The 19,268-nt window shown below is 36.6% G+C and overlaps 1 protein-coding gene across 26 annotated transcripts in view; it reads right to left on the bottom strand.

Moving 5' to 3' along the window:
* NCOA1 (nuclear receptor coactivator 1) overlaps positions 1–19,268 on the bottom strand; it is a 250,903-nt gene that overhangs the window by 5,183 nt on the left and 226,452 nt on the right. For all 26 annotated transcript variants that reach the window (XM_056813110.1, XM_056813109.1, XM_056813105.1 and 23 more), the window contains 4 exons: positions 13,329–13,731; positions 10,386–10,566; positions 6,445–6,619; positions 23–115 (listed from right to left, as the gene is read on the bottom strand). In XM_056813110.1, the coding sequence (XP_056669088.1) occupies positions 23–115; positions 6,445–6,619; positions 10,386–10,566; positions 13,329–13,731 (852 nt within the window). The remainder of the gene's footprint in view (positions 1–22; positions 116–6,444; positions 6,620–10,385; positions 10,567–13,328; positions 13,732–19,268) is intronic.

The raw sequence follows: 19,268 nt of genomic DNA, 5'->3' as shown, positions 1-19,268 counted from the left end.
TGCTTAAAAGTTTCTTACTGACCTGGGCACCGCTGTCTGATTCTGTTTTGAGAATGTCAGCTGATGAAAGCTGATTGCAGTAAAGGCCTGTGTGTCTCAGTGCTGGATCATTTATCTGTTAAGGACAAATTCAGGAACAATTAAAATGTTCTCTTTAATTTAGTGACGATCCCATCACAATTAAGAATCAAGATAATGAAGAAAATAAGAAATTGGTGATTGAAAAACCACATCTACATGCCAGTCTGTGCTATACATAGATATTATAATTTATATGATTTCTTTGAAGTTTACACAATTATTCTGAAAATGGGATGATAAAGGGGGCTTGGAGGGAACTTATTACAGGTCCTGTGTTGTTCATTAACCTATATTCTGGATCCCATTACTACCATCATTGGGGTCCATTTTAGGTAATGGTGGAAGAAGGGAGGTATGGCTTAACAATAATTCAATTTCTTGAAAATACATGTACAAAGCATTAGAGAGATTAAGACCAAATTACATAGTCCCTTCCTTCAAGGAGCTTTCATTTTATGTGGCTACAATGTATTCACAAGATAAAGGATAATTTGAAGAGGGAAAAAATAAATGTAGGTTTCATGGAAGGGACACAATGTGTGGAGACTTGAAGGAAGGTTTAGAATGAGAAGAAACTGCAGTCTACAAATAAAGAAAAGCCTGTAAAAAGGCATGGAAACAGAAGATGGAATGTTATTTTTTATTTCACCAAGAACACCTTACTAGTCCAGGTGGTTAAGATTCAGAGCATGTAAAAGGCAATAATGGGGAAAAAAGTAAGAAGTTACCTGGCACCAGAGGGTCTCAAATTCTAGGCTTGAGTAATTTCTATTTAATCCTAGAGGCAACAGGGAGGCACTGAAGATTTCTGAGCAGGAAAATAATGTGTTCAGACCTATACCTTAGGAAGATGAACTTGGAAGCTATATTCAGTAAGGATGGGTTGTAAAGGGAAGAGTTCTGAGCAGGGACACCAATTAATAGTCTATTAAGGGGCAGCTGGTAGATAGAGAGCTAGGTCTGAAGATGGAAGGCCTTGGGTTAAAATCTGACCTTAGATACTTCCTAGCTGTGTGACCCTGGGCAAGTCACTTACCTATAATTGTCTAGCCCTTAATGCTCTTCTGCCCTGGCACCAATACTCAGTATCAATTCTAAGACAGAAGATAAGGGTTAAAAAAAAAATAGTATATTAAATAGTCCGGGCTAGACAGAGGTGATGAAGAGTTGAAACAGGGTAGTAGCCATTTAAATGGAATGAAGAGGATAACTACAACATATATTGTAATGCTAGAATTGAGAGACCTTGGCAATTGGTTGGACAGAGAAAGGTGGACATGGAAGAGTCAAAAAGGAATCAAAAGTTTATAACCAGTAACTAAGAAGGTGGTGATTTTCTTAATAGAAATGAAATAGAAATCCAAGAAAGGTATCAGTGAAGAATTCATGTAGAAGGCAGTGCTTGCTCTCAATTAAGGAGGCAAGGGATTTTACAATGGAAAGGTTACTAAACATGGGGGCCAGACTATACATGGAGATGGTAGGGAAAATGTCAATTCTGACATAGGTTGTAGAGAAGGAAGAAAGAAAAATTCTTATAGAAGCTTGATATGATTCTCCAAATTAAATCAACATGCACTTTAATACTCAGTAGTTTTAATGCAAAGATGAGAATGGAGAGGAAAAATACACTGAAAAATATGGCTGTATTAAAAGAGACAAGAGATTTGTAGAATACGAATGCTTACATAAGAGAAGATGAAGACACTAGACATAGTGAATACCATGAGCCTCCCCTGCTGCCAAAAAAGGCCTAAAAACTGAATTAGATGACAAAGATTAATTATAATGGAGTAATTTCCAAATGTAGGTTATAAACTTATTAGTGTAAAACTAACAATTAATACTAAATTAACAGGATAAAAACGAGAACATAGAGAACAATTTTTAAAAACCTCTAACTTCATTTTTTAAAACAAAATACTTAATCCAAAAAAATGAAATGGATAAAGGATTAGACACTGACAAACAATTACCATTTTTCAACAAGAAGGCTAAGAGTCTAGAGACTGCCAGTAAACATGATTTCCTTGACAAGCAAAAAGAGATGGCAAACCAAGGGATAATGTTGATTTCTAAGAGTATAAATTCATTTATAATGTTTTTCAGAGGATGAAGGAAGATAAATAAGCATCACTCCCTCATAAAATTTTGAAATTATTTCTTCTCTCACCAAGAAAAAATTGGAGCCAAATCATCTGGAGAATATGCAAAGTGAAGCTAAAAGGACAACAAAGGCAAAACCAGAAAAGATGTGCTAATATTTCTATGACACTTATCTTCATTAATTGTAGTGGAGCTACCACATTTGGGCTTGTGCTGTATTAGAAGAAATGACACTGACCATAAAGAAAACAAAGACAAAAAGTTGCCTGACCAGACCAAGTATACAAATAGGATATCTTTTCTGGATGTGGCACAATTTTAAGGACACTGAGGGACTAATTCTCAAGAATCTCAGATTCTCTTAGAGGAGATATCAAAGAAATAGGGGGAAAAATGACACATATGATTACTTTCAAAAAAGGGAAGAAAATACCCATGCATATGTTAAAATCATACAACATTCCCTGAAAGATGTAACACAGGCATCTTTTTTATGACCATCTGATTATTAATATTATGAAGCAAAAAAAAAAAACATGTCTGTCAAAGGTGTTTGCCATTGTCAGGGATGTCATCCAACACATACTATAACTAAAAGAGGGATTCTCTATATAGTAAGGTCCTTCAAATACTCTTGTTTGCTAATGACTATGTGCTAACCTTACAAGTCCCAAGATTTCTCTAAGATTCCTAAATGAGACCTAAAACCCATGAAATAATTAATCCTAAGTCTCCATCATAAAGGAAAAACAAGTTCAAGAAAAATGTATATTGTCCAAATTATATTATGTAGTTGGATGGAACCTATGTTGGGTCTGTCAAAATAGCTATCTGTAGACTTCCAGGTAAACATGGCTACAGTTTAGACTCGGGAATCTACCTCTCCTTATTGCCTACCGATATAGACTACCTCAAAAGGCCAAAAAAAAAAAACCCCAAACCGAATTTATATGAACTAAGGGAATCCACAGTAGGGCACAGCATTGAAGGTTCGTGCGATTTGGGCACTTCCACACTATAAGGGGGGTGAAATAGCTTCCACAAAAACTTGAGATGATTTACCCTCCCCACCCCACCTATGGAGCCAGTGTGCTAGACTCAGAGCCACAGCGCACTAGAATCAGTGAGTGAGTGAGGGGCACCCCTAGGTCCTTGGCAGCTGACTAAGGATACCAAAAACCTACCCCTGAGAGCAGCTAGACTTGAGACCCCAACAGGTGGAAGAAGGCAGACCTTTGGTGTGGAGACAGCGCAGAGAAGGGCTACAAACAGTAGAAACTCTAGAGACATTCTGAGACACCTCCAGAGAAGTGGCCTCAGGCAAAAACCTTGCTCCTTAGTTCCATACACAAAATAGCTATCTGTAGAAACTACCAATAGAAAAATGAAGTGAACATAAAATTAAAAAGAGGAAAAATGTGCTGTAATGCATTGGGGAAAATTCTGTCTTTAATGATACCAGTTGCTGTTCTTTTGCACAATAACTTTCTAATGATGTTATATGAATACAAGTCATGTAAAACCACAATTACTAAAGAATCAAAATTGTGGGATACTTAGAAGGGAATATGTAGGGTTTGGTACAGTACCAACAAAGAACTGTACATAAAAAAAATCACCATAAAAGATACTATCAAGGAGATAAGCAAAAAAGAAAATGGTCTGTCATGTAGCACAAGCAAGGGATAATATGCAAAGCAGCTTGCACTTCTCTACTAGTATTCAAGTAACATTAAGAAAAACAGAAATATATCTTGCATGCTGGGTGAAGGAAGCTTGAGAGGGAAAAAATATATAGAAGGTCACAGACAAGTAAAGAGCAATGGTCTGGAGTCAGAGGAACTATGTCCAAATGCTGCTTCTGATAATTACTGTGAGACTTTAGGCAAGTTACTTAACCTCTCTGGAAATCCGTTTCTTCTTCAGTAAGATGGTAAGATAGATAATTACAAAGGTCAATTTCTAATATGCGATCTATATAATCCAACGATCCTGAAAGTTACATAAACTGAGAAAGCTGAAATCAGTTGCAATCTTGCAAACAATGGAGAGATTAATTAAATCATTTAAGTGTCAGGTCTATCTGAAGACTTAAGTATTAGCATTACATATATTTCTGTAGGAGCTCTATTCCTTAGACAATCAAAATCTTAATCTTTTTTATGCCCTTGGGTGGTCTGGTAAAGCCTATGGATCCCTTCTCAGAATGCTTTTAAATCCATAAAATTCATAAAATTGCAAAGTGTGAAAGAGAATGCTTTATTGTCTATCCAGAATTAACACTAATTTAATAAGTACCTCACTAAATTGTGAAGATAGGACTGACCCTCCTTTGTCTACCTTTTGATTGAATCAACACAAGCTTGAACTAAGTGGAGGAGCTCGAAAACCACATAGTGAATTCACACCCTACTTAGTGCTAGGTAGAAGCAAGCAAGATACTTGGAGAGCTCCACCCCCTTAAAAAAAAAAAAAAACTCAGTCAGAAATTTGTGAATTCTTTTAATTCACACCCTCAGAAACTGTGAACTCTTTTGATGAGTATTCACCCCTCCAGAAGGTGCAAACTGGTTCCCACAAATACTGCCCCCTGGACAGTGTTAGACAATTTGGAAGCTGTGATTGGCCCCTGTGAAGAGGGGAGAAGACAAGAAGCCACTATAAAAGGCTCTGAATTTCTGAGGCTAAAAGTAAGTTGACTCCAAGAAGGAAGTCAGCTTCGAGAAGGAGTTGGACTTCAATAAAGAAGTCAGCTTAAGGAAGAAGGTCGGCTCAAGGGAAATAGTCAGCTTCTAGAGTCACCTTTGGCTCAAGTCATTGTCTTGACCTGCTTCTTGGAGGGAACTTGGGTAAGTGGATAGCTGGTGTTCCCTTCTTGTCTTCTGGAGAGAGTTTAATTTTGGAGTCCTGGCTGAGCCAAGCACTAGGGCAATATTTAGATAGGCTAAATATCTTCTCTACCTTTTGTATTTCTCTACTTTCACTCTTTCCACCTCTTTTGTAAATAAAAACTATTAAAAGTCATTTCGAATTTGAACAACAATACTTTAAAACACTGACCACCATTTTTTATAATCTTCATATATTTAGCCAAACCATTAAAATTTAATTCTAACAAAAGGAAACCAATTATATTGAAATATAGTTATCAAAATATTAAAAGTTCCAAGTTCAAAGACTCTAGGATAAGAGTCCCTGTCTTAGAAGTACTGTGGAAGCAGGCTAGATAAATTCTTTTGGATATATAGAAGTAAAGCAAGCCTCTCAAAACGATTTCCAAAATAACTCTTTTCTGAAGTATTGAAATCTAGGGATATGTGGCAGCACCATATTCTTACATTACTACAGTATAGGGAGTGTACATGCGCGCGCGTGTGTGTGTGTGTGTGTGTGTGTGTGTGTGTGTGTGTGTGTGTGTGTGTGTGTGTATGGAGGTGAGGGAGGTCTGGACATGTGATTTTATCAGTATGTAGAACTCCTAGGTATGGAGATTTCCTACACTGATGCAGATCAAGAGTTTGCCTATAATGCACAAGCTTAAATGTGTGGGATACTGAGAGGATAAGAATTATCATAGGCAGGACTGAAATTCAGGTCTTCATGACCCCAAGGATGCTCCTATATTTACTTCAATTTTGCTGTCTTTCTTCAGATACAACATAAATATAAAATGGATACATCTTGGATCTAAGGAAGACTGGAAGAAAAATGCTACCATGTATCAAAATCACCAAAAATATATAATGGCAAATAACTTAAGATCTCTATAATATCACCATACATCAGTTAATAATGAATTTAGAATAAAACCTAATGCACACTAAAATTCATTTCTTCTACAGTGTAAAGTCATAGGAAACTTCAGGATATATGTTTAAGTATACAAATATAGCCATAATTTCACCACTGAGAGTGCAAAATTTAAAAAGCTATTTATTATTGTGACCAAAGAGAAGTATTTTTTTAAAAAAACCCTTACCTTCCGTCTTAGAATCAACACTGTGTATTGGTTCTAAGGCAGAAGAGTGGTAAGGGCTAGGCAATGGGGGGTGGTCAAGTGACTTAGAGGCTAATTTGAATCAATCTCTCAATCCACTGAGACTCCCAGCTGCCCTCTAAAGAGAAACAAAACCACAAACAGAAGTCAATCATAACCAGAGCATAACTGTTTCTGGGAACAAACACACACAAGAGTGATAATTTAGAGAAGGAAAGGATGTGCATGTATAGAAAAAGAATTTATATTGTAGTACTAACCTGCTCAGAACACACTGTATTCATTCCTGGCATCTGCAATGAACTCATCTGCATCTGGCCCATCATAGGGTTCATGTTCTGGACATTTGTGTTTCCTCCTGCCATGGATACGGTGATGCTCATGTTGTTGTATACTCCAGGCTGTGCAGGTGCAGGTTGGGTCTGACTGAACATGCTGTTAACTCAAAAACAGTCTGGATTACATACCAGGCGCCTAAAATTGGGACAATATGCCTGGGTTCTGGTTCTTAATTGAAAGATGGCACTTGGAATACCAAATTTTATTATCTTGGTTTAGGGGGGGGGGGGAAGAGCATGCTACAAAGGGTTTTCTACTCTATAGGAATATAATTCATACCTAGTTGGGACTTCTTTAAAGTTTAATTATAAGAATAAGAACTTCAAAATAAGATACTAATGATATGGTGCTATGACATGGACTCTAAAGACAGCGTTAATGTGAAACTTTAGGGTATCTTGATAACGTTTAGAACAAATTTATGAAAACAGATCAAATAACTCAACTATAGTAGGTCTTATGCTTAAATCCAAATTACCCTTAAGCCTTAATAATTTACTTAAAAATCAATATTCCCAAATCAACTTGCCTCAGTAATTGAAACCAATAAAATTTAAATATCTGTTATGTGCAAGACTCAGTGCTAACCATATACAAAACCAAAAATATAATAATAACTCTTGTCCTCAAGGACCTCACATTTTCCTGGTTTGGGGAAACACAAGTATAAAAGTAAATATAATGTGTAGTGTGATAATAAAGAAATGTAAAGAGAGCTCTAATAACTGAGGGTGATAGAAAGGAGAGGCTTTGGGAGGGAGGTAGCACATCAGCTATGATTTAAATGAAACTGGGATTCTAAGAGGAAGAAGGGCAAGTCAACTGTGCAAATGTGTGGAGGTAGGGGGATGAATGTTCATTAGAATGCCAATTTGATTGGAACAGAAAATATATGAAGGGGTCTAACATAAAATAAGACTTGGGAAGGTGGATAAGAATCAGGTTGTGCAGGGTTTTAAATACCAGATTGAGGATTATGCATTCTTTCCTGGAGGAGTGACTGATGAGGTCAAATCTATACTTTAAAAAAATATCAACTGACAACTGTGGAGGATGAAGTGGGGATAGTAGAGGATGGATGCAAAAAGATGAACTAGCAGGCTATGGTAACAGTCCAGTTTGGAGGTGATGACAACCTGAACAGAGTTTGACCTTCGACAAATGACCAACTCTCTGGGTGCCTCAGTTGATTCTAAAAATATTATAAATTGCAGATTAAGAATTGATGTGGGTTGGCTTCTAGTAGTTTCTATATCTCTTCTTAAGACATACACACCTTTATCTATCTATAAATAGTCTATTAAGGTTACAGGAGTTGAAATTTATAATAAGTTAGGGATGGTAGGTACACCCATCCATACCAATGAAAGGAAGGGCAGATCTTTTAGTTGTTAAAGATATCTATCTACCATATCTTTTTGAACACTTTAGGTATTTCTAACCTATAAGAAAGATATTTAAAACATTAGGGCCTATAAAGCCACATACATGTATAGCTCTTCATATAGTTGGCCCTGATTTCTACGAGTTTCTGAGAGTAATATCCAATTCTCACTTAAAAATTACTTGCTCACTAGTTTTCCCCCATCTTAGATTTTTGTGTTTATACCAATTCAGGCCTTTGTGTTTCTATCCTTAATGATCTAAGATTTCTTTTTACTTGGTTTTTAGTTAGTACTAAACAATAAAGACCATAATTCTGATAGCCTTTGCCTTTCATTAGGGAGTAGGTATGGTTTAAAAAATATGTTAACGATTTTTATATAAACATTTTTTAAAAATGCATCAAACTTTTCTGCCTTTTCAAAGAGAGAATAATGAATGTAACATATCTCTCTGGGGCTACTGATGAGAAGAGAATCACTTTTTCTTATAACCTAGACCTGTGCTGGTGAACCTATGGCACATGTGCCACAGAGGGCAAGCAGAGCCTTTTTTGTGGGTACACTGCCTGCCAGAATTCATTACTAGAAAGGCAGAGGGACTCAGGCTTCCTCCCTCTCGTCATCTGTACTAAGGACATTTCTCATGTGACTGGCCCCTCTGCCCAGGAGTCCAATAGAAGTGCTTCCTCCCTCCCCTTCCCTTTCTCCCCCCCCACCCCCCGGTCTGGGGCAAGGTACTGGGGGGGAAGTACCCCAGCATGCAGTCTCTAAAAGGCTCACCATCACCATCACTGTCCTAACACTATAGCTTAATTAATTTTGCTGCTTTTACGGTTTCTTTCATGCTATTTGTTGATACTTCCCTTTTATTCAGGCATGGCTTATTTTTTTGAAAAGTCAAGTGACATGCACATGCTATAACCTATATGATGATATTGTGCTTTTTTTTTGAGAGCTTGCACACCTACATGCACATGACACATATAGGAATTTAATAATGATTCTTAATTCCTTCTTCATTGATAAATCTGAAATGATAATTAGAGTAGCCAATATTTATCTTGTACATGATAAAAAATTAATCTAATAATTATTTGTCCTAATAAAAATCAGTATTGGGGTATAAATTTCAAATAAGGCAGCAGAAGAATGTTTCTATTTCTACTACTTTAGTTTCCCCTCTTCTATCTCATTTATCCTTGACCTCCTCCAAAATACCGTTTAGAAAAAATTATTGACTTGTGTAATAGAAATTACATTTGATGAAGATTGTTAGATGCAATAGATTTTGGTCAAAATATAAATAACTCCTTTTAGGTCACACTTAGTTTTAATTTTAGTTTCTAATGTCAAAATGGCAACGACTGATTAGTGAATCACTTTCACTACTTTTAATTCCTAAAGATAGATCTGTTCAAACAAAAAGCCTTTGAAAATAAGACTCAGATGAATAGAAACCAGGTTTGTGATGAAGAAGTTTGGTCAGGGGTAGCTAGGTTGCTCTGTGGATTGAGAGTTGGGTCTAGAGATGGGAGGTCCTAGGTTCAAATCTGGTCTTAGACAATTCCTAGCTGTGTGACCCTGGGCAAGTGACTTAACCTCCACTGCCTAGCCCTTACCGCTCTTCTACCTTGGGACCAATACACAGTATTGATTCCAAGATGGAAGGTAAGGCTTAAAAAAAAAAAAAAGAAGAAGCTTCGTCCTCTAAAAGGAATATCCTCTAAAAGGACCAAGTTCCTTGAAAAGTAAGAAGTGTGAATAAGTATAGGTCTCACAGTGTAGTGTGAAGTGTATTCAGTAAAGTGTAATGTGAGACAAAAAACATAATTATGTATTAATTCCAATTCTAGGGGAACTATAAAATCCAACATTCCTATTTATGAAATATAGAAATTATATTGGTTAATTTTTATTACTATTCTTAGTAGGAGATACTATAAAAGTCTAACTAGGAATTTTCAATCTCTCTTACTTGTGTCCTTCCTATGCTTTTAAACTTGTTCACTTTACCATTACCTAAAAAAGCCTTTCCTTGACCCTTCTACTTCACTGATTAACTTCTTGAAAAAACAGGGTTTCATTTCCTTACCACACTTTTTCCTTAACCATTTACAGTATGGCTTTTACTCTCAACATTCCACAAACTACTCATGTGTTACTAATGACCTTTATGCATTTATTCTCTGAAGCATTTGTTGGACACTACTGCTTTTTTTCCACCTTCTGCATATGTTCTATTGCGTTGATTTTAGAGATACCTTATTCTCCTGGTTCTTTTCCTACCTACTTGCCTTCTTTCCCGTCTCTTTCTTTGGAGTCTGACCCTCTTCCTGTCTGCTTAAGGTGGACATTTTCCAAAGTTCTGATGCTGCTCTCCCATTTAGATTTCCCTAGTCCTTGGGCCACCTCAAGCATGCTCATGGTTTTAATTCTAAACATACAACTGCTAACAACTAACACATCATCACTCTTACTTGTTATTGCCCATTGCTCCTTGTTGCCAGGTCTTCATGTCTGGTGACTGGTAGCCTGAAGTGGGCTGAGTTTGAGTTTGTTGCAGCATAGGGCTTTGGGAAGGAGGAATCTGCAGTGACATCATGGGACTGCCAGGGCTCAGAGACGGAGTAAAATTGGGTTCACTTTGTTGACCTAATCCTGGAAAAGGACAAAATGTTTCCTATCATGCTCAAACTGGATTGAAGGTCCCCTTAATTTTTTAAAAAATTGTTGCCCAATCACTTTATATACATACATAAAATTCATTTTAACATAGTAAGTAAAACGATAGTTGTAAAACTATTTTCAGGTATCCTATAAAGAAAATCTTCCCTGAAGTTCTGGTCTAATGTTCATCCTGCAGTGAAGGTGGCCCTGGACTCTTAAGGTAAAATGAAAGGTATGCCCAATTCTACCAATTAGAAAGATTGAGTGTAAGCCTAGGATTGCCTATTTTCCAAAGAGTAACTAACTGGCCATAAGATAATGGTTGATTTCTGCCAGTAAAGTAGTAACTGAAATGAAAAGAACATTAATTAAGTAGCAACTATGTGCCAGCTACTAGGATTTCAAAGACAAAATGAAACAGAAAGCACAGTTCTTCTAGATGATGAACATGTGTGTATCTCTCTTTGTGTGTGTATATATACATTATATGTGTATGTATATATAGCATGTGTGCATATATTCCTTGCATATGCATATCACACTTACACACACAGTGTTCCAAAAGTTTTATTGCAGTTTTAATCTTTAGTAGCTTAATAGCTAAACCTAATTCAAGGTTTTAATAGATTAAAACTGCAATAAGAGTTTTGGAACTCCATATATGTATATGTATAGACATACATATATACACACATATACATATGTACTCAAAATTATTAGGAGAGTATTTTGGAATGGGCAGAAAAACTCATGGCTGGAAGGTAGAGATCAATAAAGTCCTTTTAAAGGTGATGTTTCATCTGCATTTTAAAAGAAATAGGGTTCTTAGAGGTAGAGGCCAATAGGGAGTACAATACAGGTATGGGAGATAGCCTGTGCAAAAACAAGGACAAAGAAAATGGAATGTCATTTGTGAAGAATAAGAGGGTTAATCTGTCCTGTATGAAAGGGAGCAAGGTATAAAAAGGCTAGAAAGAGCTACTGAATCTTTAAACACCAAACAGAGGCTTTTGTATTTAATCCTAGAGGTTATCAACAAACTAGAGTTTACTAGTAGGGAATAATTTCTGTAGAAATATCACCAACAGCTGTGTGGAGGACAGACTGGAGAGTTTATTTGGATCAGGAAGGATAATTAAATAATTAAAGTGAAAGGTGATATGGGCCTGAACCAGGTGGTGAGATTAAGGAAATAACCTCTCTTCTCTTGGCCTCAGAGTATGGTGTTTGTATGAATGAAAAGAGGCTGAATATGATAGATATTGTTGAGGAAGAGTTGATCTGACAATGCTGGCAGAAAAGAGTATACAGAGAGAAGAGGGCTTAAGTCCCAAGACTGGGTCTTAGGAGTAATACCCACAGTGAGGAGATGGGAAATGGATGATAAATCAGCAAAGGAGACAGGAAAAAATAGCCACATGGGCTGGAGGTGAAACCAAGAAAGAAAGACATGAAACCTCTAGGTGGAAAGCATGGCCAACAGTGTTGAGTGCTATAGATGTCAAGATTGGCAAGAATTGTGAAAAGGCTATCAGACTTGAATATTCATTGAACTTCAGTAACTTTGGTCAATTTGATAAGGCCAAAAGCTATGCAGCAGAAGGATTTGAAATGAAGGAAAGGAGTAGAGACAATGAGAGCAGAAAGGTTTTGTTAGGAGTTTGGATTGAAAAGGGAGGGGAGATACAAGATAACAGGTTGAGGAAGGGTAGGACCAAGTTTTTTAAAGGCTAAAATAAACCAAATCCTTCTAAAAGCTTCTCAGTCAGCTTTACATATGCATGTACTACTATGTGATATACTTCTATTAGGGCAGACCTCTTTTCGTTAACTGCATTGTACTCATATTTTTCAGAACATTTAAGCCTAAAAAAAAGAGAACCATCAAAGACAAATTTAAATATAAACAGAATCTCATTCAGATCCCTAACACAATGAAATCTGGTAAAGAGAACTCTTAAAAAAGTGAACTAAATGAAATTAATATCAATATATGTAATACCAAATGGTAGATAAATCACCTGGGGCTTTAATTCATCCAAAACCCGAGGTTCTAGAGGCAGAAAATTTAAATAAAGAGAAAGGCAAGGAATGGGAATGGCTGACTTCATGATGAATGAGGGTGCATATACCAGCCAGTGTATATGCCAGGCAAGTAATGGTCATGAGTTTTTCAGAGAAAGCCTCTGACCTATTCCCCTCAAATAAATATAATGATGCTAATCTCAGTGAGGGTTATAATCAGAATCATGGACTATCAATATGAACATCAATGGTAGAAGGGGCACTGTGGGTCAACTAATCAAAACTACTTTTTATGAATCACCGAGGAAAAGCAACTGCCTGACTACAGGGGTTGAGGGGACATGATTGAGGAGAGACTCTAAATGAACACACTAATGCAAATACTAACAACATGGAAATGGGTTCAAATCAAGAACACATGTGATACCCAGTGGAATTGCGCGTTGGCTATTGGAGGGGTGGTGGGAGGGGGTGGTGGAGGGAAGAAAATGACCTTTGTTTCCAATGAATAATGTTTGAAAATGACCAAATAAAATAATGTTTAAAAAAAAAGATTTTCCAAATCCTTCTTATATATAATGAAATATAGTTGGTGATACATTAATTTTAAAACAACCAAAATTTGGCTACAGTATCTTTTCTTTTAGACCTTATTTCCTTTAAGATTTGGGACCTCTGCTTTTGAAAAAAAATTATATAAAATTAATATTAATGTATTGTCTTCCTACCTGATCCTGGATACTGAAAGACACTCTGCTGCATCTGAGGATTGATTCCAGTACCAAACTGTCCTCCAACATTCCCTGTTATACCTCTGTTGACCATATTGTTTCGGCTAGCCAAGGATGCCTCAGGATTTGATGCCAGTTGTGAAAATGGGCTAGTGGAGGTGGGAGGGGTTCCTGGGTTTGTACCATAACTAGAAGGGTAAGGGAATTGCTGTGGAGCACCCTGAGGAAGACGAGAAGTCCCCATTTGAACTGGGAGACCAGATGAGGGGGGGAGGCTGTTCCCAAAGCTTTGCTGTCTCATTAACAGAGCTCTCTGCTGTTGTATTAGCTGCCTTTGCCGATGCTGTTGACTGTATAGTTCTCTCTGTCGCTGTGCCAACATCTGGGCATTCAGGGGAGGCTATAAAAGAAAATAAGATTAATGTTAACATTATCATAACCGCTACCTACAAGATGTTCAGTGACTTACTTACCCCATGATTCCATAGCCACTAAGTGTTAGATGGTCTTAAAATGATTGTATGAAAAATAAAATAAAATAGTGGTAACAATGTAAATGAGAAAACCACCACAAAAAAAAACTTCTTTCCACAGATGGGGAACACTGTATATATTTTCAGGCTTTTTTGGATGTTTTTATCAGTTTTAAAGTTGTTTTTCTTTTCTTCCCTGTGCCCCCCCCCCATTTAAAAATAACATGTTATACAGGATAGTTCTTTTGGAAGAATGAGAAGGATCCTAGAAAAATATTTGGTGATGTAAAAACAAAAGGCACCAGTAAAATTTTATTAAAAAAACAAAACAAAAAACAACACCTCTTATGATTCTAAAATCAAGTGTATTTTCTATTATGTGTTGCATTTTAAGAATTAGTGGGGGGGGGGGTGGAATTGCTCATCAGCTCAGAGAGGGGAGGGAAAGAATAGGAATCATGTAATCATGGAAAATATTCTTAATTAATTAATTAATTTTAGGGGAATGAATTCTTGTGGGGGGAGGCAGGGGGAGAGAATTACTGGGCAGCAGCCGGGTAGCTCAGTGGATTAGGAGTCAGGCCTAGAGACGGGAGGTCCTAGGTTCAAATCTGACCTCAGATACTTCCTAGCTGTGTGACCCTCATCAAGTCACTTAATCCCCACTGCCAAGTCCTTATCACTCTTCTGCCTTAGAACCAATACACGCTATTGATTCTAAGGCAGAAGGTTAACAGTTAAAATAAAAAAAAGAATTACTGGGTGAACCTTCTTCTAAACACAACTTTCTGACTCAGCCTCTACTTCTTTCCACATTTACGGTTCTTTTTTCTCTCCACACCTTTACATTCTTAACTAGTCAATTAGTTCTCAATTTTAAATCTCACTTATTTTCCCCAGATTTTTAAACTTCCCATATAAATTTATATTGAATGAAATTTAAATGTGACAACTTCCATTCTATCCTTTCTCCCTTGTTCTTTAAGGCATGCTTTGTTCCAAAGACTTCTCTATCCATTTATCAGTTTTGGTTTATGCATTAATGAGCACTGTATCCTAACAGAACAGGTAAAGTTAAAACCAATTACCTCAACAAAAAAAAAAATGAAGCCAAATGAACCTTGGGCTTGACTTCTCTTAAAGAAAAATACTTTGGGAGAATCAAAGACATAAGTAAGAGACTGTTATTAGCAATGTTACCACGACCTTGATAGGATAAGCTAGGGTTGGGAGCCATTCCATAATGGTAAGTAGATGGTGTTTGTTTGCATTTCTGGGAAGAAACTTCTAGCTTTCTGGTTAAAGTTGTACATATAAGCTCTAGGGAGGTTATGAACTAAATTTCTTAGTGCTTCTTAGATGACACCTTTTGGGGAGAAGGAAGGGAGCCAGATCTTGGTGAGTTCTGCTTATTTGAGTGATGAGAAGCCAATGCTATAAGGAACCCAAAGCCCTTTTGTAGGATCTAGTACCAGAAGAGATGTTTTTATGCTTAGCTGCATGAAATGGAGAAGTGTTTTTGCACAGACTAGTACCATTTCTGTTTTTGTTTTTTTCAGAGAGCTAAAGGAAAGGAAAATGGCCAAGATGAAAAGTGACCCAGATCTGCCTTTGACCCAGGCAGCCCCAAAAGAATTTGAAAGATATAAAGAGCATTAGAGGAGCTTTTAATTAATTCTTCTTTCATCTAGAGGTTATAATGCCTACATGAGGAAGCTGGAGTATCATGGGATTCAAGATTTATACAATGGTGTAAGAGAAGGTTACAGGGTTCAGTGTTGGAATCAAGAGTATCACCAGATGTGAGTTGAGGTTACCTTGGAAAAACTAGGTAGGACAAGTTAAGAATGAGATAAGGGATTTTTGACACCCCAAATCAGATTTGGGAAAAAAAGTGAGGATTATTTTATGGCAGAAATCACTCTGAGGAGAGCTCTTTCACTATTACTAGTTTTTATTCACAAGGGCTACTCTGCTCTGATCAATAGAACCTGTAGAACAGACATCAGCAATGGTAGTAGACAGCTGAGTACTGTCACAAAAGGAAATAATCAGCTTAAGAAAATTACTAAGGGGGATGTAGCTAATTTTGAGCTTGGTAGATTTTATATGCTAATGATAGTTATGCCAGCTGCTTCCTTCTTTTCCCAGAGCTTCTGTCAGAACCTCGCAAAGAACAGTGCCAACTAAAGGGCACTGGATTTATAGTGAAACAAGCTTCCGAAGATACCTTAGAGTCCTCATCAGAAAAATGAGGAGGTTAGATCTGATTATCTCTTAAGGTTCCTTCTAGATTTAAATCATAACTGCATGACACTGACAACCCCATGTTCTATTTTCAGGTTGCTTTCCCTTCTCTAGGTTATTTTATATTTAAGATTGCTAGGGGAGTCTGCCTTTTATTCTCTCACAGGACATTCTCCTTTTCTCCATAAATCAAAATGGAATGATGGGATGTAGAAAGGTTATTTAACTGGCCTAAGAAAGGAACAGATAATTTTTAGTCCTTTGACTAAGAAAAGAACACATGAATAGTTTAACGAAGTCAAGTGAGATAATATTTGTAAAGCATTTAACATAGTGCCTGGCACATAGCAGATTTTATAGGAGAGTCTTTCCCTAAATCCTGATATTGTGCAGATACCAATGGAGCACTCACTGTTTGTCAAGTGCAGAAGTTTCCATAAAGTCCATAGGAAGCTTATAACACTTCAGACTATCCCTTCTTGCCACAAGACAGGCTCAAACTTTGGTCACATAGTTCCTTAATGATATTCTCCACATTGTGACCCCTGAACCATGGTTTGTTGGTGATATGATATAGCCTATTGATACCAGTAATTAATTTCTTCATTGTCCTTTAGGTAACCTGGTTTGAATGACCTCAATCTCTTCCTAGAAACAAAGGTCCAGCTTTTTAACACCAAATTTTCAGTGTTGTTAAATGGCCACCAAGAGCAGAGTATCAATCTCCAAATAATTAAAGTTGCATGTAAAATCAAAGGGCAATAAAGGAACCCATGACTAGCAATAATAGGCCATAGCATATCACCAAAGCTTTTGACTATATGGACTTTAACTAGCAGAGTGATGATATCTGCTTTTTAATATGTCCAGATTTGCCACAGTTTTCCTTTAAAGGAGCATCTTTTAACTTTGTGGCTGTGATTATGGTCAGATGTGATCTTTGAGCTCAAATACATAAAATCTAAAACTATTTCCATTTCCTTTCCCTCTACTTCCCAGGAAGTTATGGGACCAGATGGCATGACCTTAGTTTTTTTTAAATATTAAGTTTCAATCAGCTTTTACACTTTTTCACTCTCAACAAGAGGTTTCTTAATTCCTAAGTACTAGGTGAGTACCTCCCAAACACACACAAAAAAAGTTCTCATGATATATATATATATGCCTGAGACTATAGGGTGTCTCTTGTGTTTTTAAACTTTGAACATTTTTCAACATATTTTTCTCTATTGTCGATCACTTTTATACTAAAGTTACGATACTAAAAGTATATGTTAATTTAGTTTGGAGGCTCTTCTTGAATTCTTTATAAAATTTCTCAATTTTCTCATCCTCTTAAACAGGTGATGTGAAACACTGAAGGCAGCTAATTAAAAAGGATCATCATTGATCTCTATCCCTTTTCCTCTTATGGCCTAAGCACTATAGCACTTGTGGGCTGGAGACCATTTCCAACTCCAATGACTGAGATCTGATTTTCTTTCAACAAGTGAGACTGAGTTAGTTATATTCTTTTCCCTGAATTCTTCTTCACTTGCCCCTGGTTTCCCTCATCCCCAAGCTCTTGTCCCAGGGTGTCTCATTTTAGACCTTGGGCTAAAGACTCCTTGAAGAGTTAAAATATAGGATAATATAAGACTACTGTGCTAAAGATAGTGCTTGTCTGACTCTTTTGGGAAAATACCATTTAAGCCCCCACATTGCTGTCACAGTCTGGGGCATCCTTCAATATAGCTGAAACTTACTTTCTTCCCCTCCTCCCCCCCAGTATAATTTAGAAGTTTCATTTTAAAAGAAGGGCCAGATAAGCCATATCTTCACTCTTCTCCAGGCCATATACCTGGATTTTCTCTACAATGTGCCCAAAACTTCTTCATCCTGGAAGCTCATTTTACCTCTAGACTACTTCAAAAAACCTTCTGGCCCTGTGGCCTCTCTCTCTCTCTCTCTTTGGTTGGCTCCTTTTAGAAACTCCATTTTAAGAAGGAAGTTCAAGTCACCTCTATCTTTATTCTTCTCCAGGCTGCATTCCTATCTCTCTAGGATTTTCTCTACAGTGGCTAAAATAAAGTACAGTCATTCCCAATACTTTATTTCCTCTCTAAGTTCCTTCATTTTCCTTTTATGTATTGTTTTCCTGCCATTAGAATGTAAGCTCCTTGAAAGCAAGGACAGTCTTTTTATTTATATATTTGTATTTCCAACACTTACCACAATGCCTGGCACACTACTTAATGAATAATTCTTAACTTGTCTGAGTAAAAATGTCAAGAGGAAATATTATTAATCACATCTTCTGATAATATGTCCACCTCTTGTTCCTATAAGGATCTCATAATGCTAATAAGGTAAATTAACGTAGGTAGACATATTCTGCAACCCATGTGATTCTTAGTACTCTTTCTCTCTTTTTTTTTAGCCATTCCACAACTGTCATTATAAAAATGGAAGGGGACAATTTCTGTTTCATGGGTAGCCAATAATTCACCCCAAAACTGATTACTTACGATGAAGCTATTCATATTAGCAAGCTTGGCCCTTAGAAAGCAAACTCAATCTGCCTTTGAGAATTTACCTAAACTTTCTAGGATAAGAAAATCTGCCAGAGCTTGTGCTCCACTGTCAAGGTCTTTAATAATAATAACAGTTCACATTTATTTAGCACTTAAGAGTGTGTGTGTGTGTACATATATATTATTTCATTAGATCCTTATAGTAACTCAGTCAGACAAATGCTAGCCTTAGCTCTGTTTTTCAGAAGGGGAAAAGAGATGAGAGCTGTATAAGTGATTTTGCCAGAATCACAGTTATTTATTTAGTGTTTAGACCAGATTTGAACCCGTATTTTCCTCACTTTAATTCTAAGGTCACTTCCATGAGATACTAGGAGTGGGACTTTTGTAGATGGGTATAGGAGGCCTTACACACACACACATATGCATGTTCATACACACACACAGAGCATTTTAGAGTAATTATCATTATATAAATTTAGATATTAATGTAGAACATAGAATAGACTAGGTTTCAGGATAGTATTTAAAATAATTTAAAATCATATACTACTTATTCCTGGACTTTAATTAAAAAAATTTTTTTTCTTAAATTTTGCCATTTAAGTTCAATTTAAAAACAAAACAAAAGGTAAGATGCATAAAATAGGTTAAAATGTTGCCTTGCATTGGGGCATAATATTCCTTAATTTCTGAAATGGGAA

The sequence above is a fragment of the Monodelphis domestica genome, chromosome 1 (assembly GCF_027887165.1).
Source record: "Monodelphis domestica isolate mMonDom1 chromosome 1, mMonDom1.pri, whole genome shotgun sequence".
In the NCBI taxonomy this organism is placed as follows: Eukaryota; Metazoa; Chordata; class Mammalia; order Didelphimorphia; family Didelphidae; genus Monodelphis; species Monodelphis domestica.
The sequence above is the reverse complement of the archived record's forward strand: the minus strand, read 5'-3'. Positions and strand labels throughout refer to the sequence as shown.